General features: G+C 51.4%; 8 protein-coding genes across 8 annotated transcripts; 4 read left to right on the forward strand and 4 right to left on the reverse strand.

Moving 5' to 3' along the window:
* Positions 1-1451: 1451 nt before the first annotated feature.
* On the forward strand, positions 1452-4344 carry AKAW2_70122S (putative DUF221 domain protein; the record flags this gene model as incomplete). The annotated part of the gene is made up of 6 exons (XM_041682668.1): positions 1452-1499; positions 1558-1790; positions 1852-2144; positions 2203-3126; positions 3178-3576; positions 3629-4344. 6 exons carry the CDS (start codon positions 1452-1454, stop codon positions 4342-4344), a joined length of 2613 nt encoding a protein of 870 aa, XP_041547006.1.
* A 1202-nt stretch (positions 4345-5546) lies between these two features.
* AKAW2_70123A (MINDY family deubiquitinase) lies at positions 5547-8329 on the reverse strand (the record flags this gene model as incomplete). Its single annotated transcript, XM_041682669.1, has 3 exons — positions 5547-6686; positions 6736-7634; positions 7687-8329. 3 exons carry the CDS (start codon positions 8327-8329, stop codon positions 5547-5549), a joined length of 2682 nt encoding a protein of 893 aa, XP_041547007.1.
* An 889-nt stretch (positions 8330-9218) lies between these two features.
* Positions 9219-11016, forward strand: trm6 (tRNA 1-methyladenosine methyltransferase subunit GCD10; the record flags this gene model as incomplete). Its single annotated transcript, XM_041682670.1, has 2 exons — positions 9219-9304; positions 9363-11016. 2 exons carry the CDS (start codon positions 9219-9221, stop codon positions 11014-11016), a joined length of 1740 nt encoding a protein of 579 aa, XP_041547008.1.
* Positions 11017-11206: 190 nt separating this feature from the next.
* AKAW2_70125A (replication factor C subunit 3) lies at positions 11207-12540 on the reverse strand (the record flags this gene model as incomplete). Its single annotated transcript, XM_041682671.1, has 3 exons — positions 11207-12190; positions 12261-12348; positions 12404-12540. 3 exons carry the CDS (start codon positions 12538-12540, stop codon positions 11207-11209), a joined length of 1209 nt encoding a protein of 402 aa, XP_041547009.1.
* A 205-nt stretch (positions 12541-12745) lies between these two features.
* On the forward strand, positions 12746-13827 carry ARC18 (actin-related protein 2/3 complex subunit 3; the record flags this gene model as incomplete). Its single annotated transcript, XM_041682672.1, has 6 exons — positions 12746-12850; positions 12919-12964; positions 13091-13365; positions 13464-13576; positions 13648-13726; positions 13780-13827. 6 exons carry the CDS (start codon positions 12746-12748, stop codon positions 13825-13827), a joined length of 666 nt encoding a protein of 221 aa, XP_041547010.1.
* A 1271-nt stretch (positions 13828-15098) lies between these two features.
* Positions 15099-16677, reverse strand: AKAW2_70127A (sugar porter family MFS transporter; the record flags this gene model as incomplete). Its single annotated transcript, XM_041682673.1, has 4 exons — positions 15099-15371; positions 15427-15759; positions 15830-16551; positions 16599-16677. 4 exons carry the CDS (start codon positions 16675-16677, stop codon positions 15099-15101), a joined length of 1407 nt encoding a protein of 468 aa, XP_041547011.1.
* Positions 16678-18306: 1629 nt separating this feature from the next.
* AKAW2_70128S (uncharacterized protein) lies at positions 18307-19431 on the forward strand (the record flags this gene model as incomplete). The annotated part of the gene is made up of 1 exon (XM_041682674.1): positions 18307-19431. The coding sequence occupies one exon, from the start codon at positions 18307-18309 to the stop codon at positions 19429-19431; it is 1125 nt and encodes a 374-aa protein (XP_041547012.1).
* A 215-nt stretch (positions 19432-19646) lies between these two features.
* Positions 19647-21356, reverse strand: AKAW2_70129A (hexokinase family protein; the record flags this gene model as incomplete). Its single annotated transcript, XM_041682675.1, has 2 exons — positions 19647-20856; positions 20908-21356. 2 exons carry the CDS (start codon positions 21354-21356, stop codon positions 19647-19649), a joined length of 1659 nt encoding a protein of 552 aa, XP_041547013.1.
* Positions 21357-21881: the final 525 nt, after the last annotated feature.

The following is a 21881-nucleotide window of genomic DNA, read 5'->3' on the forward strand; positions in this document are numbered from 1 at the left end:
CCTGCGCCAGCCACTGCAGACGAACAGTAGCTAGAATCCTGCGGGGAGACTACGCTTTTATGGGGTTACAAGGCATAACCTTTGTCGGTCAACCATGCGGCAGTACCCAGTCTAATTGCGCGGTGAACCAGAGTTTGAACACGGCATCTGTGCATTAGCCAGTCAGTGCAGAACTTGACATTTGACAGCAGGACGGCTCAACTGACGTTGGTTTCATGCAGTGGGACTGGAAATGATTTGGCATACGCCGGGGCGAACACCTGAATAGCACCGGGACTACGAAGCATACGGATTACTGATCATGGTATTGGGCGAGGGGAAGATCTGGTCATGCAGATGGCACTAAGATGATCCATGGTTAGCAGGTTTTAGGGCGCTCGGCGGATTCCCGGGAGCTCTCTCGGTCTTTTTGTCCACAAGCTGTCCTCCGAATGCGATGGTGCGCCAGGAACAGGATACGTCCGTTCGCTTCCCCAGATGGAAGTGGTTTTTACTGTTTCAATATCTGATATGAAAACCTACTGCATGTCTCAGTGCAACTTCAACGTGGCACTCCGCTGTCCGGCCGAGACCTTTGGCTGAAAAGGAAGGAGCCTAAACATCCCTTGCGGAGGCTTGAGGGCGAGACGGAGCTGTGATATCGCTGATCGGCGGGACCCATCGTCTATTGGGTAGCCTGCCCTCAAGCCTATGGGCACTAGTGAAGATTAGCGACTGTGGTAGCCTTCCTGCAGCCGATCTCATGCGCGTTCCGCAATAGGGGGTGTTTGTAAACTATCATTGGCCTCGACTTGCACTTTTGGGTTGTCCAGTGTCCATGCCTCCATGGGTCCCGACCGAACGCTTGATCTGGTTCGCAAGTGAAATTTCTCGACCCCTGGCTTCCGGTCGACATGCTGTGTGTAACTGCTCCATAACCCAGATTGATTGCGTCCGCGTTCCAGCGCCGTCCACGCACCGTGCCCGACGGCAAGTGGATCAAAACCTACAGTCGGTTAGTCGCTTAATTGTCAAGTGCCCGGAATTGCAATTTAGTACTTCTGTACAGTGGTCCTCGCCGAGGGCAGGGCGCATAAGCGAACCATGATTGGTGATGGCTGATTAAAATCCACGATAAACACTCGCACATTCCAAACATTTGGATTTCTTGGTCGTCCAATGACAGCCGTGTCAGACAGCACTAGTGCATGCTTCAGCTTGTCCGGACCAGTAGTAGTTTTTCACTTGACACCTTTGAGTGACAGGTCCGACAGGTTTCTTGCTCGTGATTTACACACCATGGAATCCGCGACTGTGTGGAGGCAGGGGCCTTTTCCCAGAATAAACAGGATCTGTACGGAGTAGGGCTAGCTATATTACTTATCTATGCCGCCGCCCTTTATCGGACGCCCTTGCCTGCTTTTCACTAAGAGTGGCCAGACGAAGGCCGTCTGAGTTTACAGACAACCACCATGGCCTACCCAGCAGCTCTCAAGGTCCTGTTTACACGGGATCTCCTCGTATGTAGCAGACTGTATACCTCATCTCGTGCAAGTTGTTAACCCTAGGTCGGTCCAGAATCCCGATGACCCTAATGTCGGTTCATCACGAGGAAATGCGTCCTCGACGACGTCCGATGCCATGTCCGATCTTGGCCTTGGAGGGGACTCGACCTCCCTTTCTGCGTTCCTGACCACACTGATCCCAGCGTTGGTGATCGCTGCGTTCTGGTTCGGCCTCTTCTTGATCTGCCGGCGAACCCAGCTGCGATGGTACGCACCGAGAACTCACCTGCCATGTTGGCACCAGCAGTATGTTTATCATTATCTTATCCTACCTACTCCACCAGGAATGTTGCTAAGATGCGCATAGTGAGCGAGCCCCACGACTACCTTCGGGGTTTATCAATTGGTTCGGCCAATTCCTGAAGATCTCCGATGCCCAGGTCCTCCGGCATTCCTCCATGGACGGGTATCTTTTTCTCCGATTTCTACGCGTGCTTTCTGCCACATGCTTCACGGGTTGCGTTATAACATGGCCAATTTTGCTTCCAATCAATGCCACTGGTGGCGCAGGGAATACCCAACTGGACGCTCTAAGTTTCAGCAATGTGACAAACTCGCAGCGTTACTATGCACACACAATCATAGCAATTGTCTATTTCAGTAAGAGAACTCTCTACTACCTCGATTGGGCACTACTAACTAATATTTTGTGTTGAAGCCTTCGTGTTCTTCGTGGTAACTCGCGAGAGCATCTTCTATGCGAACCTACGCCAAGCATACTTTAACTCCCCGGCTTATGCGGAGCGTATCTCTTCAAGAACGGTCCTATTCATGTCAGTACCGGACGAGTATAAAAATGAGAAGACGCTGCGTCAAGTCTTTGGTGATAATATAAACCGGATTTGGATCACGTCCGAGTGCAAGGACCTGGACAAGAAGGTCATGGAGAGGGCAAAGCTAGCCTATAAATTGGAGCATGCTGAAACGAAATTGATCCGAGCAGCGAATTCGGCGCGGCTGAAAGCCATCAAAAAGGGGATCGCCCTAGCTAAGCCATGCCTGGATTCAGATAGCTGCGAAGAGTGTCAATCAAACACTTCTACAACATATCATGGTATTAAGAGACCAACTCATCGTGTTAAACTGCTCGGCAAAAAGGTCGATACAATCCGTTGGTTACGCGCTGAGCTGGCAAAGGTCATCGAGGAGATCTCTATTCTTCAGAAAAAGCACCGAAATGGCGAAATGAAGAATCTTTCTGCCGTCTTCATCGAATTTGCCACACAAAAGGACGCGCAAGTTGCTCTACAGACCGTATCCCATCACCAGCCACTTCACATGACGCCTCGTTTCATTGGTATCTCGCCCAACGAGGTTGTCTGGTCAGCTTTGAACCTGAGCTGGTGGCAGCGGATCGCACGCCGTTTCTTGGTACAGGGTGGCCTTGCTGCCCTCGTTATTTTCTGGTCTATCCCATCCGCCATGGTCGGAACGATCTCGAACATCACTTATCTCACTAGCATGATTCCGTTCCTAGGTTTCATCAACAAGCTCCCATCGGTCATCCTAGGTCTCATCTCTGGTCTACTTCCTTCCGCTGCGCTCGCTATGTTGATGTCTCTGGTTCCGATCATTTGTAGAGGTATGATTTCCCCCTTTAGTTCATGACCCGCAGCTTCTAATCGCTACACAGCCTGCGCCAGAGTTTCCGGTGTACCTTCGACGTCGCGTGTGGAACTCTTTACTCAGAGTGCACACTTCTGTTTCCAAGTCGTGCAAGTCTTCCTTGTCACTACATTGACTTCGGCGGCATCTGCTGCGACTGCTCAGATCATCAAAGACCCTTTATCGGCCAAGGATCTTCTGGCCGAGAACCTACCAAAAGCGACCAATTTCTATATATCCTACTTTCTTCTTCAGGGCCTGACCATGAGCTCCATGGCGGTCGTACAAGTTGCAGGGGCTGTCGTCTTCAAGTTCATTACGACGTTCTTCGACCGCACCCCTCGACGACTATACCAGCGATGGGCTGCCCTGAGTGGTGTAGGATGGGGCAATGTGTTTCCTGTTTTCACAAACATGGGTGTGATTGGTACGTTCAATTTGCCTTCATGTTTTTCTTGAGTCTAACTTGTTCTTCATAGCAATCACCTACTCGTGTATCGCTCCGTTAATTCTGGGATTCGCCTTCGTCGGACTCTACCTCGTATATCAAGCATATCGGTACAACTTCTTGTTCGTCTACGATCTCCGCATCGATACCAGAGGCCTCGTTTACCCGCGCGCACTGCAGCACCTCTTGACTGGCATCTACCTTGCAGACATCTGCCTGATCGGACTCTTTGCCATCAAAGGAGCCGTCGGACCACTCGTGATCATGGCTCTGTTTCTCATCCTCACCATCCTAGCTCATATATCGCTCAACGATGCGTTGGAACCGTTATACTCTTTCCTCCCAGCCAACCTCGACGTCGAAGAAGAATCGCAACTATCAAAAGCGGAAGCCGATGCTCTGAATCCCCGCAAAGTAGGAAAATGGGAAGCGGCCTGGAAATGGTTCCACCCGAATCTCTATCGCGACTACGCCGCACTGCGTGGAAAGGTCCCCCGCGACCACGTGGAAATCCGATACACAGAGGGAGAAAGGAACAAGGCCTACTACGAGCCGTGCATTACCGCACGCACTCCGACTCTCTGGATCCCGCGAGACAAATGGGGATTCAGCCAACAGGAAGTGCTGGATACGGATCCGTGCATTCCTATCACAGACGAGGGGGCTCATCTGAACGAGAAAAACAGAATTGTCTGGGATAAATATGACCCCAAACTGCCGCTGTGGGAACTGAAGATTCTTTATTAGCCTACTCTTCTCTACGACTAACGATTTTATGCTGAATTGACTTAGCCACAAGATTGTGACATGTATCTAACCTACTATCTATCTATCTATAAAACCGAATAATGTTAATGAATAAATAACACCCTTAAACTATTCATTGTGTATATTACTTGTATAATCTAGGATGAGCCAAATCTCAAACTGCCCGCTATTATATACTTTCGGGTATCGTGCACCGACACTCACCCATCTTACCCATCACCCCATATCCCAGCCCCCAAACTTAAACCATGCTCCACCTTTCCCCAAAGCTTATTATAATATATGGCCCCCATCCCTTGCAGGATCTCCGACTCTTCGATCCTCCGCTGAGACATGACCGATTGCCTTCATGTTCACGGAGTAGAACAGACCGAAACGGAAGTACGATCAAGTGAGGGTTCCACTGGCGTTGCTAAGCGGAGAACCAGTATTCTATATTTAGGGGATCGCATAAGTACTATTATCTTTCAGTGTTGTGTTTACTTAGTATCTAATCAAAAATTGGGACTTACTGGACGGCAAAAGTAGCAATACTGATCGCTTGGTTGATGCTAGTGGAGAGCTGTTGATGAGGCGTTTTTTTTATATATATATATATACTACTAGTAGATTGGAGTATCTATGTGATTTCCTTCGAAGTGATATCTGAATGTCTACTTAGCTATTGAGTTAGACGCCATGAGCGAGATGGGATTGTCAGTTGTAGTGTGTTCAAGTGATGTACTTGTTGAGTCAAACTGGGAATAATATGATTGGGTGTTGGTGATCATGTCGGTTTTTGCATGGTAGTATGTAGATACTGCTAGTATGCAATGACTTGAAAATATTAATGGGTTTATCCGGGCTTTGACCTGAAAGCTACTACTGGTTGTTTTTACTGAATATACATATTATCTGAAATATAGGAAGATGTCATGTATCGAACAAATGTATTATTCATAATAATAAGTACCATTTGCTCAGATATATATCTACCGGAATAGAAAGACAACCAATACCAGATAAATCCCGCTGGCCATAGTGGCCTCATGTCGCGCTCGTGAATGATCGTCGTCGTAGTAGGGCATGATAAGACATTAAACCTCGCCTGGCTGCTAGGCGGTTACATAAAATACATAAAGTCATGTACATCGTTTGGGACCCGAAAGTACGGGCAGACTGTCTAATCTCGCAATGCAAGCTCACATCACGATGCAGTCTTTGGGTCGGTCCCTCATGCGGTCCGAGGGTCCGGTGGTGAGAGGCACACCTGGAGGGCGTCTCCCCTGTTGGTTTCTTTGGTACTGAGACGCATTAGGAGAGTCCGTAAAGTTGGGGCTTCGCTGGGGTGACGGGTATACTGGGCTTCTCGCGGCCTGCTCATATGAGGGCGGAGGCACATCGTCGTCATCCGTCGGTCGGACGGTTGGTACATTGGACTGGGAGTACCGGGCAGGACGTTGGCTCTGCCTCGACGAGCGGTTTCCAGATGCCACTGTGGCGTAAGAAGCACTGCTGGGATTTACAGCGCTTGATGAACGGTTGCGAGTGTATGCTGCCCCGGGTGCTAGTCCGGCTGATGGCGGGTGAGAGACCGAAGCTCGCTGGGAAGGGTTTCTGTTGGTTGAATCCCTATTGGGAGTGGCGTTGGCTCGCTGCTCCTCCTCCTGGTACTGCAGCGCGAGCGCGTAGGCGTAGTCTGCATCAGCCTGTTCCTGGGGAGTCATGGCGCTGTTACGCTGTTCCTGTGGCTCCGGAGCCAGGCCAGTATTGCTCGATGTTCTTGGGCCCGATGGGTCGGAAGGCGGAGGTGCGTCATGGCTAACAGGGCGAAAGTCCCCGGAAAAGAAACCAGCTTGTGAACCATTGACATCGACCAGACTCTCCCATACGACCTCAGCGTGACTGGAATAACCAGCATCGGTGACCAAGGTAAAGAGCTGATCGAGTTGAGGATGTTTGTACAGCGTTGAGAAATGATCGTTGCGGAATAGAATCGAGAATGACCCAGGCTGCAAGGTCGTCGCTAGATGCTTCAAGCCGAAAGTGCTCAATTGAGTCGCGTTTTCGAACTCTGTGAACTTTTGGATGGTCTGAATATCACTCATGACGAGTTCTTCCTCCGGCGTCAATGCGTTGCCTCGCATAACGCGGTCTTCCAAATCTTGCTTTCGAAAAGGGAGCAACTGAATATCTTCGTGATACTGACCCACGCGGGCCAATGCGGCATCTGCTTCCGTAGACGGAGCTGCAACCCAACCGTGAACCAAAGGGACTCCAAATGTTCCATAGAGACGGATATCTTCGGTCTCAAGGAAAGTACCCAGCGCATCATTAGATTCCTGCAATCATTAGAAGCTGCATCAATTTCCACGTGTACGAACTACTTACCAAGGTGAGCCGGGGATTGACGTTCATGCCGGTATGCAGCATAGTCAAAAACCGACTAAGAGCTTCAATGTCCGGAAACTCGTCATCGGGTCCCAGCCGTGTCGTTAATTCATCAAAGAGTGCCTCGATCAACAGCCCTAATGAGATTTGTTCCCGAGTTTGCAAAGCTCTCACAATCGGCGGTTGCGAGTCGTGAATTGTGGAACGTAGTACAAGAGCATTAACCAGTGCCAGAAGAGGACACGGTCCATTCTTATTCTGTACAAGAATAGGCGATTCGCGTAACTTGCCGGTGCTATCAGCCCAATTCACGTGTCTGATCGAATAGGTCTCTGACCGCTGTTCTTGCTGTCGCTTGGCTTCGGCTTCCGATATTGGTCCACTGAATGCTGAATGAGTATAGACTGCACCGGGGCCTTTCGAGCGATCGGGCAATGGTGGAGCGTCACTAGGGTTGTGTCGCAAGGTCTCTTCCCGTGGGCCGTCTGGCGAACTGAGGTTGTAGCTTTGGGGCGCTTCAGTTGGAGTATCTGTTTTGGGTGGTGGAATAGGGGCTTCATCCAGTTCAATCAAGACGTGAGACGACCCGGTGGTATTGCTGGATATAGTCGCCGGAGTACTCATACTCCTCGCCGGGGATTCCCTGCCCTCGTCATGTAGCTGTGAGGTCGGCTGAAGATACGTTTGTTGACTTGCATAAGGCGCAGCCGGCACATTCGATGTTCCATATATTATGCCAGTTTCTTGGCCAGTATATAATTGACCCTGGTCGTGGTATTCGTACGGTTGCGAAGATGCGGGGGGTTGCATCGCAGTGGAGTGTTCGCCAACCCAGGGAGTCTCGTCCTCCGGCTGATCAAAGAGCGATAAGCGCGCTGTCATCGGGATGTATCCCTCATCTAAGTGGGTCAGTCTAGGCTGCTAGATTGACAATAGGTGGACAGTGCATACCTTGTCCGAGATGTCCACTGGCCCCGTCCTGAGACAGAGACGATTCTCCAAATGAGGTGTGAGAATTGCGGTCTTGCCATGGATTTGGTTCAGGCGACTTCGGTTTCAGGAAAGGGTTGTTCGACTGCAGCTGCACCGGTGTTTGTCCCGTGTACTCCCTGTCAGATCGCCATTCCGCAGCACCTCTCTCTTGAGCACCAGGAAAAGAGGTAGACGGAACTTGGTCTGATGGGTTTCCGTTCACCATCCCCATACCTTGCGAAGGACTACTAGCTATCTGTTGGGGAGATCCAACCGAACCCTGGTGATCTAAACCGAACCGCGCAGTGAGCTCGTCCGCCCACGGATTCGACCCGTCCCCGGCCGAGTTCCGGATTGGCGACCTCTGCGCCTGTTCCAACGGCATGAGGTCAAAAGCTGGTGAGGTATTGAGGTCAGGAGAAAAAACCGATTCCTGAGAAACAACCCGATGAGGTTGGGGAGAGCTTTGGGCCCGTCGCGGGCGTGTCAGGCGTTTTGGCGACGAGGATGAGAGAGACTTGGAAGTCGGAGAGAGTTTGGAGTTGGTGAAACGGGACCCTGTACGGTCATTCCCTTGAGGAAGGCTGTTGAGGCGTGGCGGAGCTCGTTTTCGCAAGACCATGAGGCGGACTCTTAGTGTACGAGGCCCGGGGTTACCGAGCTCACGGGGGAATCACAAGAGGGTTGGACAAGCTTGGGGGCCAATAAAGTGCGGTCAAGGAGCCAGTCAGAAGAGTTAGATCGACAGGCTTCCTCTGATGACAGGTGAGATTGCCTCGTTTGACAGTCTGACGCACGAATGGGCGCCAGAGTGCCGCAGACGTGGTTGGGAGCTCTCGGGGATGTATACGTAACCAGGCAGTGGCTCCGGCAAAGACGAGGAGATCAAGATTAGCCAGTATACGCGAGAAGGAAAGCAGCAGCCACAGCCATGCCTTTTGCAGGGGATAAACGGTCGATCCTGGGCAACAAAAAGAAGATGAAAAGTGAAAATTGAGGGAGGAAAGGCACGCGAAGTCAACAACAATGGCGGGAATGACCGTCGAGGGTCACAGGCACCCGGATTCCCTGACGGAATGAATGGATGGATTGCGATCGATGCTCGGGATTGGCGGTGGACCCCTGCCTGTTCTCCCGTTACCGCTGTTACCGCTATTTGGTGCGGGGGTTCGCAATGTGGCTGCCTGCAATTACTGTATCGTATGGTTACGCCCCGCCGGCACCGCCACACTCTCCGCGTATTGTGCACCGCCACTTATAAATGACGTATAGTCACGGAACTGAGGAGGAACGATGATCCGCTGCTATACTCATTACATAAGCCGTGCATTATCGCAGTGGTGGAGGGTCCGTGCGCTATCGCAGAAAAAAGTAACGGAATTCAATTGCAATTAGAAGCTGCGACTTTGGTGGGGTTATTGGCTCAGGTCGCTTGAATTGACCTCTTCTTCTTTGCATAGAATGCGCTGATCCTTATTCTATTACATATCACTTGAAGCATCCCCGGCATCATGCATTCCTACGTGCGACCAAATCAATTCATCGCCTTCAAGCTCCCCTCCGAGGCGACGAGGATCCAGAAGGTCGTTCCCAATACGTATGCGCTCGACTTGCCAGCCCCTCAATAATTGCACAGTGCTAAGTACGTTGGATAGGCAAATCTCTCTAGGAAAATACGGTGCTTTCCCCGCCAACCAAATCATTGGCCGTCCCTTCTACCTGACGTTCGAGATCCACGAGACCCCCGGACAAGCTGATAGCACCTACCTTCGCATCGTATCGGCGGCAGAGCTTCACGCGGAATCCCTCATTACTGAGGGCGAAGGCGACGGCGATGATGTAGAAGTCAATGAAGATGGCACGCCGGTGCGGTCGAACCGCGAAACCATCGACGACCGATCAACGCAAAAGTTAACGCTAGAGGAGATTCTGGCGCTGAAGAAGGAAAGCACCGGAGCGGGCAGGGAAATCATCGCGAAGTTGCTTGAGTCGCATCAGGCCTTGGATCAGAAGACGGCATTTTCATTGGCAAAGTATAAGCTGCGCAAGGAGAAGAAGTACATGAAGCGGTTCACGGTGATTCCTCTGGATGTCAGTCTCCTGACGAACTACATGCTTGAGGACAAGGATGCAGCGCGGACTATGGAACTGCGCGACGAACTGATCGGCCTCATTGGGTGTTGGGGAAATGTGCATCACGGTGGTAGCACCTCTTTTGACGAGACTGTCACCTCAAAACCGAATGGTCGCTATCTCGTTGTCGATGATACGGGCGGTCTGGTCGTCGCAGCTTTGGCTGAAAGAATGGGAATCTTGTACCCTCACGATGGCGAGAATGACCAAGAACAACAGGATGCTATTGAGCGGCCTGCCGCGGTGGAAGCTGATGAGGCAGAGAAACCCCAAGACGGCGAAGAGAAAGCCCAAGAGGGAGAGGAGCAAACCACGACCACCACACATCGCCCACACCGTCGACCACAGATGTCCGCTTCAGGAAATACCATCACCCTTCTCCACGCCAACAAACAGCCCAACCTAAGTCTTCTGAAATACTTCGGCTACGAACAAGATAGTCCGAGCGACACTCACCCCCTCTACACAAACCTCAAGACCGTCTCCTTCATGCAGCTGCTCGACCCTAACGCGGACAACATCTACTCCGAGGAACCGTCGGTAGTACCCGAAGAGGAGCTTGCCACATACAAGGCCAGCAAGCGTAGCGCCTACCACCGCAAGCGCGGGCGGTGGATGCGCGTTCGCAGGGTAGTCGACGAAGCCCGGGCCGGCGGTTTTGACGGCCTCATTATCGCTTCCCTCATGAGCCCGACGAGTATCCTGAAGTACACTGTCCCATTGGTGGGAGGCTCAGCACCGATCACTATCTACTCGCCTACCATTGAACCGTTGACAGAGGTCATGGACCTGTACTCGACAGCGCGCAAGAACGCCTACATCGCCCGGAAGCGTGAGCTACAAGAACAGCAACAGGCCGACGGCCAGGATGAGTCTGGCAAGATGCACCCCGCACTGGAGGAGGAATACACAGTCGACCCTACCATGCTGCTTGCACCGACTCTGCAAACCTCCCGAGTACGCGTCTGGCAGGTCCTGCCTGGACGGACACATCCGTTGATGTCGGGACGTGGTGGTGCAGAAGGGTACATCTTCCACGGCATCCGGGTCATCCCGACGCAGCAGATCATTGAGGCGGCCGGAAATTCAGGCCGGAAGAGGAGAAAGGTGACCAAGGAGACGGAGACACCGACTGAGACGCAGACGGGCAGCGGGGATGTGGAGATGACGTCGTGACCTATCCTAGATTCAATTACCCTACCTGTAACATAGCCGAAAATTGGCTTCAAAAGTATACCATGTGCACAACTACAACATGAGATAATGAATCCAGAAACGATGAGGAAGACATCCATCCCGACAGCTCAACCGACTGTCTGGTTTACTAAATATCCGATATCATGACATTATAATCTTCCGTAGAAATCTATTTCCCCATCAACTCACACCCATTCCTCACCACACCCACCAACCCACCAGTCTGCATCGTCTCCGACCCACCCCCAGCCAACCTCCACTCAATCTCCGCCAACCCTTCCAACCACGTAACTCTCGTCTGCGCGGGCACTTCCAACCTCTGCAACTGATCGCCCAGCGCCGCGAGAATATCCGCCAACGCCAAGCCCTTATTCGCCTTGAGGGTATTAATGGTACTCAAACAGGACGTAACATCACTCGTAGCCAACAACGTCGTCATAATCTCCTCAATATCCGACGGATGAGGCGCCGCAATACAATCATAAATCGTCTCATTCGTGATAACCTCAGCCTCGGGCCTCCCCTTCGCATCCTGATCCTGATCCTGATCCTTGGGCGCATTCTTCATCGGCAACGGTATACTACTGGCAAAACAAGCCTGCAGGACATTCAACGCCCGTCGCATATCACCCTTACTCAAGCGCACCAGACTATCCACCGCCTCCGGCTGAATATTCACCTCTTCCTTCTCAATCACAAGGTCCACTAATACACGGATATCCGCCTCTTTCAACGGACTGAAGCGGAACCGCGTACATCGGGACAAGAGCGCCGGGGAGAGCTTGTGTGTGTAGTTGGCGATGATGCAGAAGCGCGTGTTGGCGGTGTATTTTTCCATGATGCGACGGAGGGCCATTTGTGCGGTGGCCGTCATGGCGTCGGCTTCGTCGAGGATGATGAGTTTGTAGGAGGCGAGGTTGGAGGAAGTGGAGGTGGAGGTGGAGGATGAAGGTGCCATGGAGAAGATCTGTTTTGTGCTGGCGAAGGTCTTGATTTGTTCGCGGACGACGTCGATGCCGCGGTCGTCACTGGCGTTGAGTTCCAGGACCATTTGGCGCATGTTCTTTGCGCCGTAGATTCGGCGCGCGAGGGCTAAAATGGTGGACGTTTTGCCGGTTCCGGGGGGACCGTAGAGGAGGAGGTGGGGGAGGCGCTGTTAGGGTGTTAGACTTGTGAGATTAGGGATATCATTGAGGGAATGAATTGGGGATTGGGGGGTGTACGTTTGCTTCGACGAATTTGTTGATTGTTGCGAGAATGTCTTGGTGGCCGGACACATCTTCTAGGGTGTTGGGACGGTATTTCTCTACCCTATAGTCTTCCGTTAGAGATTATCATACTGCCTATACAAAGAGAGGGAATATACCAGGGGAGGTTATCTTGAGCTTCAACGGGCAGATCAGCTGCTACTCGCTTTGCCTTGCCATTTGTGTTGTCGGAGCTGAATTGGATAGCATTCTTGGATGGGACGTCCACGTCCATTGAATCTTCGTAGTCGGACATGGTGTGTAATTCAGAGGAGCGATGCACTCAATCTCTAAATGATTATGCAGAGCTCCAATTATATTAAAAGAAAGGGGAATCTGGTGAAATTGTAGCTATCCGGAAATCACGAGAGACGCGTAGCGCGTAAAGAGGCTCGGGCCGGAAAATCTCCCCGCCCAGGAGCAGGACAGCGGCAGCTCCTGGACTGGCAACGGGTGATGACATGCACCTCCGTCCCTCTCCCTATTGTATCTACCTATTTCCCTTCCTTAGACCGGCTCTAAGGACCACCACCACCCATTATATTTCCCTGCACCTCACAATGCCGGTACTATTCCTTTTCCTCTACCCATTCCGAGATATAACCCCCCGATAAATTGACTAATCCAATATCAGGCATACCACTCCATCTTCCTCGAGGATCGGGATGTCCCCGTAATAGGTACGGCCGCACTCCCCTCCCCGCCATACACCCACCTAGCTACCCCCCCAATACCGCGATAGCTACCTACACCATCCACTACAATCCACCACTCTCTCATCAACCCAACTAATCACCCATTGATAGGAAATTTCCCCATCCTCCCCCTCCGCACTCGCACCCGCGGCCCCGCATACACCCTCCCCCCGCTCCCGCCCACCGCCGACACCACCGATGTGCCCGCCGACAGCGAATCCTACGACTGCGTCGACGAGATCCTCTCCCTGTTCCGCGCAAATGTTCTGTTCCGTAACTTCGAGATCAATGGGCCCGCCGATCGCATGCTCATCTACGGCACCCTGTTCATCAGTGAATGCTTGGGGAAGGTGAAGCCCGGTATGGTGATGCGCGAGGCTGAGAAGGTATGCTTTGCTTGTCCTGGTTGTGCGGGTTTGTGGGGAAGGACTGGTGGTGGTGATAAATGATGTGATTGTGAAGTGCTAATGGGTATCATTTGCAGGCGTTGATCAACGCTGCGCTTGACCACTTTGCTATTCCCGGTGACGTGTCCTTCCCTCTGAACCAGGCGTTTGAGGCGCCCCGCGATCGCCAGGATGCGGAGACATTGAGACAGTATGTTAAATATGAAGCAGCCCATTTCGACCGGATTGATGTGTCGGACAGTGCTGACTGGATTGCAATAGGTACCTCTCGCAAGTCAGGCAGGAAATTGCGATGCGGCTGCATGCGCGGTTATACCCCGGTGGTGTTGGGCCTTCCAAGGTATGTATCCATACCCTGCAATCATGGAGGGATCTAGGCTGACAAAAGTATAGTGGTGGCTGAGCTTCGCCAAGAGAAAGTTCATGGGAAAGAGCTTCTAAGGCGAATGACTGATAGATAGATGGATGTGCTTTTGTTTTTTGCTGTCACAACTCAGCGTATGAACAAACTCTTACCTGGACTGTTACCTGTTGTCCATGTCTAGTCATTTTTACTCTGTGTATATTTGAATCTGAAGCGTTTTGATCCGACTCTCGCTGCTTGGTTGGTGTCGTTCCTGATGTCGTTGGTGACGGGAGAAGCAGATGTAGAGTCCCACTGCGGGCAAGGGAGCCACAAGACCCTGCTCGACTAGAGCCAGTTGATCCATGATAATGATATCAGAAGCCCTGTTCGGCCGGAGCCAAATTCCCAGAAGTGGCTTCCGTATTCCGGCTCCAGTCGAACAATACCCATTCGTTCTCTTACAAACGACCCTCCCAAGCCCCCCCAAAACACCAGCACCAGCAACAGCAACCAACAACACCCCTATTCCACCCCCTCTAACCCCCATACAGCAAGCCGTTACATAACAACTACCACACCACACCCGCCATCTCAATCCCCACCTCAAACCCAAATGTGTTCCTCAACTTTTACTACACCCCTCCCGCACCGCTCTGCTTTCCAGTCCGCATGGACATACTATAACTCCATACGTCGCAGCCTATTTCTGACAAGGGTTTCGGCAACGAGGTGCTCAGATCCTCCGGATTCTTCGATGTCAACATCACCGAGCATTTCACCCGCCATTCAAGCCTTTACAAACGCATAGATCAGATAAATAGTAATAGGATAAGTCGTGGTAGAAAGGGCGGAAGAGGGTATTGTGTGTATGTTTGATAGTTCTAGGCGGAAATTAGTTTTAACTGATTGTTTGGCAGATGGATACTATTTGCTCACCATAGTATTGTTCTGTCATGCGGAAGACGGAATGTCCAGATGATGATAAGGGTGGATATATTTGTGAATGATGTGTTATTTGCGATGATAGGACATGATGTAGATAATTAGAGGAGGTCAGCTAGTCATGAGGCTCTGAGTCTGGGTTGTAGTATATGGCATTGATAGGCCTGGAACGGGCAAGCACCTCCACGGCTGACAAATAGTCATGTATTTAGGGTTATCTATCTTTAAGTGCAAGATGTAGCTCATTTCAATGATTCACCCACTGTAAGCCCCGATTAGCGATGTGAATATAACATATCAATAATCTTGGCAGAATATAAACCACCAGTAAGGTCGCAGCGCTAGTAATTATGCTTTTCTAATCGGCAGCTTCATTAAGACATGCATCCATCACGGCACGACCGGCAACCTTGGATATCACGGGCTATGCTGCTTCGTTATCCTCCCCCTTCTCAAACAACTCCTCAATACTCTCCAAGCTCTTCCCCTTCGTCTCCGGCATCAGCACACATACCGCCACCGCCACAAGCGTCGAGAACCCATACAAGAAGTATGGTCCTGACGGAGAGCGATGCAGGAACAACGGAGCAGTAAGAGTGACGATAAAATTAACAATCCAATTAGCAAGCAGCTCTACCGCACATACCTTTGCTCGGAGTCGAGTGGGAATGATCTCTGAGGCGTAGATCTTGCCGACCTGAAGAGAACCATATCAGTAAACCAATCTGTGCAACTCGAAGAACAGTACTCACCACAGCCCACGACCAGGAAAAGTTTGCCACAAAGATAAATATCAGCACCACCACGGCCCATTGAGCAGAGTGAGATTCGAGGGTGACAGCATCGTGGGTTGTGTGACCGTAACGGGCGTACAGTGCTCCAATAATGATGAAACAGATGGACATTGCTGATCCCCCGGTGATCAATGGCTTGCGGCGCCCCCATCGGTCTACCCAGATCTGGGCGGGGATGGTGAAGACCAACATCACAATACCGATGATGCCAGATGACAGGAAGGAGGCCTTGGTGGACGTGAAACCCGCTTGTTGAAAGAGGATAGGTGCATAGTATAGGACAACGTCGATCTGCAGTGAGTTAGTCCAGTGTCCAGGAGGCCCGGTCGAGAACCATGAGGGGAGACGAAGCTGAAATTACCCCTGTCAATTGCTGAAAAGTCATAAGAAACACTCCAAGGGTTGTACGACCAATGTACTTCCGACCAAAGATCTCCGCCATACTAGCGGTCGGTCGCCGCTGGTCAGACTGCAGACTGTCCTGAATCTCCCGTAGCTCGTCGTCCACCGTAGATTCAGGGCGCAGTTTACGCAAAACTTGACGTGCATCTTCGTTGCGGCCGACCTGCACCAGCCACCGAGGCGAGAATGGAAGCAGAAGCATCACAACCGACAGCACCGCAGCCATGATGGCCTGGATAATAAACGGCACCCTCCATGACATGCTGCCACTGAGATACTGTGTCCCATAAGTGATAAAGTACCCCGCCATAATGCCAAAAACCACGTAGAGCTGAAGTGAGCAAGCCACCACGCCCCGCACATCTGCAGGGGCTATCTCCACCAGGTACACGGTGGTGACGGAAATGGCTTGGCCCATGCCGACCCCGGTAATCAGGCGGGCCACGATCAGGCTAGCGAAATTAGGCGAGCAGGCGGATATTATGGTCCCTGCCAGTGAGAGCAGACTGCCGATGAGAATTCCGTACTTTCTCGAGATGTGGTCCGAGACATGGCCGCTCGCCAGAGAGGATGCGGATGACGAAAGGAGGATACAAGCGACGTAAACACCCTGCTGAGTAGACGATAATCGGCCAATAGAGGATTCGAATTGAGGCATTTGCGTGACCGGACCAATCGAACCTGAAAGTGTGAGTTTCGGGGCCATGGCGTGAGGGAAGTGAACAGACCTGTGTCCAGGCCATACAAGAGCCCGGCCAGGGCGACATGGCCAGCAATGAGGAAAACCTTCCCCTTGGGCGAAACCATCGGATGAGACTGGTACGGTTGAGAGTGAGCGAGACGGAAATAGATGTTTTGACTGAGGAAGAAGACGATTTGAAGCGACCTCCTTTTTGCATGGGCTTCATTCACCCCCTCTCTAAGGTAGCATCGCCTAAGTTGCTCTTAGACAACAGAATGGTCGCCGGCGTCGGAGTTGCGAGGACAGTCATTTGCGGTCTGGGCTAACACCCCTGTAATTGAGAGTGACTTTGATAGGATAGTGCAGCAATATATGCAATGTTGTGCGCAGCATGATCGACCCCGAGCGGTCAGATCAGGGTCTCAGCGAGGTGGGATCACCGTTGGATTTAGATTGCAGCTTCAGCCCGAGACACCAAAGGCGGGGAGGTAGTGCAGCCCAGCCACCAATCATCCCTAGGAATGACTCGAATTGAATCTAAGTTGAGGTTACATTCACTCGCATGCTGCCTCTAGCGCTTATGCTGATCACTGCTCGCCATAGGGGCCAACCCTGTGCACAGTCACACCTATCGCTGGGCACCGAGCCGGTCTCGCGAGTCTTCAGGGCCAGTCTCCTTGCGCACATGCGACTTTAAATGCAATTGTCACAGGCGAAATAAGCGGGTGCAACCCACGAGCCTCGTAATCCAGGAAGTTGCGTACCCGTTCTGGTAACACGCATCTGATTGACTAGAACTATACCTTCAATAGCAGGTCTTACTCATCTCGGTCAGTAAAGACCACCAAACGCAGGGGTTTATCGACGTAATTGCATCGGGATCGCCGCCTCATGTAGGAACGCGAGGAAGACATTGGCGCACCGGGTAGTCCACGATATAACTAGCGGCGACCAGGGTACGCAAGCCGAATATGCAATGTTGCATTGTCGCAATAAAGCGCCCTGAACGGGAAACAGTTTTATAGGTCATCCGCACGCGCGAGCTGATGCCCAGACATAATGTTTACCTCGTATGGACAAGTGTACTGACCGGGATTTGACGCAACACTTGCCGTCGGCTAATTTTTCGCTGACGAAAACCACAGCTAGATGGTTTCGCCAGTGAAGGACCAAGGGGATTCCAGTGTTGACGACGGCGAAATTCGTAAAGCCAGTGAATGCATGAGGATCGCCGAGCTGAAAGCTCCAAGTATTTAAGGGCCTTGGTTCCTTCACTACCGAGCAGTTTGTAGGAACACTCAAAGCAGAGAGACAAGAGTCTCTGAACGGATTATAGCCATGGATATCAAAAAATGCGGTCTGGGTGCGAATAGTATGTTTGTCTTTCACTGAAATTCTTATCATCTAGTTGACGTGCCATTCCAGTCCCAACCTTCTATGACCCATCTGACATCGAGTCCATCCGTGCCTCTGTCTTCAATAATGGTATAGCATTTGTGGAGGGGTGTGAGGAAGAGGCCTTGATAGGTCTTGCTCACTAACTGGGACAAGTCGTGAGACCGCGGAATGAGGAAACACCCGGCAGTGGTGTAAGTCGAATTCGATTTGCATCAGACTTGGTGGGAAAGGGATACAGCTCTGAAGGTTTGTTCATAGAACGAGATTAGTTTAGCAGGTCGTAGACTGACGTACTGATCACAGAGCTATTCTTCCATACCGATCGCAGCGGATGGGACGAACCCCCGCGCATTTTGATGTCAACTCTTCGCTCCCAATCAGAATCCGGGGGCGAGTCATTGCTGGTTGACGGCCAGAATGTACTCAACGCTCTCAGGCAACATGATGAGGATCTGTACAACCTGTTCACTAATTCAAAGCATACCCGCTTCCGTGCTGATGATGGAACGTTCGTGCCACGGGCCATGGTCGACAAAGAGACGGGAATCTTTCGTTTCCGGTTCGATGACGGCATCCAGATGTCGGCATCTATGGTTGTTGGCTTCGCCAAGCTGCAGGGTATCATCTATCAGCATGCCTATTTTGTGTCCCTGCGACCCGGTCAGGGTTATGTGCTAGATAACCACCGGTACCTGCATGGGCGAGCCTCCTTCACTGGTTCACGGGAGTTGTTGCGAGTCCTTGTCAGGCCCTTCTCCCCACCTGGTGAGAAGGTAATTTTGTTTGACATCGACGGCACACTCTGTCGGTCAGAGGCACTCAGCATTGATGCATATTATTCCTGTGTGAGTGACATCGTGGGAAAGGACATCAATCATGCAAATACCCCGGTCAACTTGCACGGACGAACCGATCTTGGCCTACTGCACGACATCCTGGATTATCACCAAGTAGCCAGGAAGGATCGGGTAGTAGAGGAATTCCTCAAACTCCACCCACAGTATCTGGAGCGTTCTTTGTCCAAGGGTCTTCCATCGGTGATATGCCCCGGCGCACAGGAAATGCTCAGCTGGTTGATTGGAGAGAATGAGAGCTCCAGGCAACCGAAGTTCCAGTTGGGCCTGATCACTGGCAATTCTCGTCCAAACGCCTTGCTGAAACTCCGTGGGGCGGGAATTGACACCAGTATATTCGACCTTGACATCTCTTCATTTGGGGACAGCCACCATAATCGACTATCATTGTTTCAAGATTCCCTCTCCAAATTACAGGTCCGCTTTGGCTCTCATATACGCGCAAAAGATGTTCTAGTTGTTGGAGACACGCCCCTCGATGTGGAATGTGCGAAGCAAGCTGGTTGCTCAGTCGTGGCCGTTGCGACAGGGAACTATAAGATGGAGGAGCTGGCTTCGCTGAAGCCTAATTTCTGCTGCAGTCAGCTGACTGAAACAAAGGAATACCTTCTGCAGGCGGCCTTTTAGGTGCTACTGCCAGTGTCAATAATTATCTTTCACACGCACATTATGAAAAGGCCACACACTTTGTATCGCAGGTGATTAGAACAGAATATTGGAGTGCAAGGTAGAAAAAAGCCTCATTCGCCCCAATATAAATATGTATAGGCTGTAAACACTCCATATTGGTTTATAATTATAATTCATATTGTTCTCGGGTGGCCTTCGAATGGTGATTCCACCTAAATGCGCTCTGATTCCAAGGTCGAGCCAATTATTTCCTGGATCTCTCCGGCCGCAGTACCAGCCAGAACGCCCACTCCAACTATTCCACCATCGCTGGCCTCGCGAAGGAAGACACTCTTCCCTTCACCCTGTGGCCCAGCACTGAGAATCAAGCGGTCAATATGTCGCTGAATTCGGTCCTTGTAGTGAGGGTAGTGCTGGATCACACCACCAGACACGGCCACAACCAGCTCTTCTGGCCCTTTTTGCCAACCGGGTATCACTGCTTTGGAATCTGACACTGTATCGTTCTGAGTGCTTCTCAATTTGCCTGGTTTGGGATTTTCATCATCCGTTTCTAACTGTGCTGTGCTCTTCAAATTTACCTCGCCAGTGCATGCTAAAAGACCAACCGTCGCTGCAGCAACCAAGGCAGATGATCTCTCCTGGACTGCCGCAGCGATTATTCGAATATGTCCAGCGAAGTCGGGGGTCCACATCCAGTCACTCGAGGATGGTGACGGGAGGTGGTTCGACAGTGCCACGGCCAGATGTTCGTTTGAGGAGCTCGAAGCCACCACAAGCGACAGAAATTCTGTAGATAGTGAGTTCCTTTCGACCAATTTCTCTGGCAATGAAAACTTTGGGATCTTCTTGACTCCGTGAAACCAATCATAAGAGATTATGCGGACGAGCTCGCCAATGTAACGACCACCAACCATATACTCCAGTGGCTGGAAGCCGGGACGGTTGGAATGTTCTTCCAGTTCAGCATCCCACTTGGTTACGATACCGAGCTTCTCCAAAGGCCCGGTTGCTCCGTGGAGGGTCCATTCAGTCGAAACGACGGTTTCATCCGCTTCTGGCTGCTTTTCTCGGATATGGGCCACTTTCGATTCCTGTAGGTCAGTAAGTTTCATGGGAATAGCAGAGTTACAGCCGGCGCCGACGATGAGCCCCATGACAACTCGAGTATTGGGAAGGGCCCTTATCGAGTATGCCAAAGAGGCTAATGTAGCGACCGTATCATTGGTCATGACCGTGACCTTCAACTTCGGTAGACAGTAAGTCTTGCGACGCTTAGTGGGCATGTCACCTGAGTCCTGATCAGACCGCCGGGTGTGACATTCATATCCATCCAGCAAGGCTTGGTGGAGATTCAGGGAAGAGCTCAAGGCGAACCCCTTGCCTGTGGGCATAAGAATGGCCTCATTGAGGAACTTTTGCCTGCGATCAGTTAACCCCATACCACGCAAATTAAATCGGCAGGAAACGAACTTAGTGGGAAAACAGAAAGAAATTCCCATGATGAGCTCCTTTGGCGGATCGCCTTTAGAGTTGGCGAGATCATCCGCGATGACTTCGGCAATGCAGTCACCAATCCAGGCGAATAAGGACTGGGCTTGGTCACGTCGGAGCCGCTCTTCGATGGGCCACGCCTTCTCCAGGGTTCGTCTTACATGAGGTTGCCTTCCGACTGGCTGATGTCCCAGCAGGTCAATGAAGGCGACCCGAAGATAGGAGAGGCCGAGGTAGACAGCCAGATAGCGACCGGTTTCATGGCCGGTGGGCAGCCGGGTGATGGCGGTGGGGAAGAACTGCTCCGATGAGCTGGCAGCCAGCTCCCGATATGTGTGTGACAGACGATGGGAGAGGTCATAGAGTGTGTCGTGATCTATACGGAGGGGATGCAGGAACTCTTGGAGATCAGGATCCAACTTTCCCATCTTGGCGGATGGTTCCTTGCCCTGGGGAGGTTGCAAGGGTAATCAACCGACTATCTAGTAGTAGTAGTTATTAATGGATGGAAGGAACCAAGGCGGGCGGCGGGGACGAGCCGCCGGTGCGTGGCTCTTGCTCGATTCCCCGTGGCTCTTGGCCGCGGTGGTTCCACGGGTCTCCATGCAAGGGGCAACTCTTTGTATAAACGTAGGAAATAAATACTGCGCAGATACTTCATGTTGGATTTGATGTACTGGACATAAGTGACAGGGTAGAAATTATTCTTAGAGTCGGGAGAGTGCCTACTCGACACACTCTATTCTCATAGATCTCTCCCGATCTTGCGACGCCCAACAGATCGCAAATCTTATCAATCATGACATCATTATTTACTATGGCGAGAGTCGCAGGTGATTAGCGTCAAGTTATCACCAGAGACTAAGTTTGGGGGGCTCTGTATAATAGTGGGGTAGTCTCTATGATAGTGTCTAGCGTGTTGTATGCGTGGGTACTCTATCTTTGTCTGATTT

Source organism: Aspergillus luchuensis, chromosome 7, assembly GCF_016861625.1.
Source record: "Aspergillus luchuensis IFO 4308 DNA, chromosome 7, nearly complete sequence".
In the NCBI taxonomy this organism is placed as follows: domain Eukaryota; kingdom Fungi; phylum Ascomycota; class Eurotiomycetes; order Eurotiales; family Aspergillaceae; genus Aspergillus; species Aspergillus luchuensis.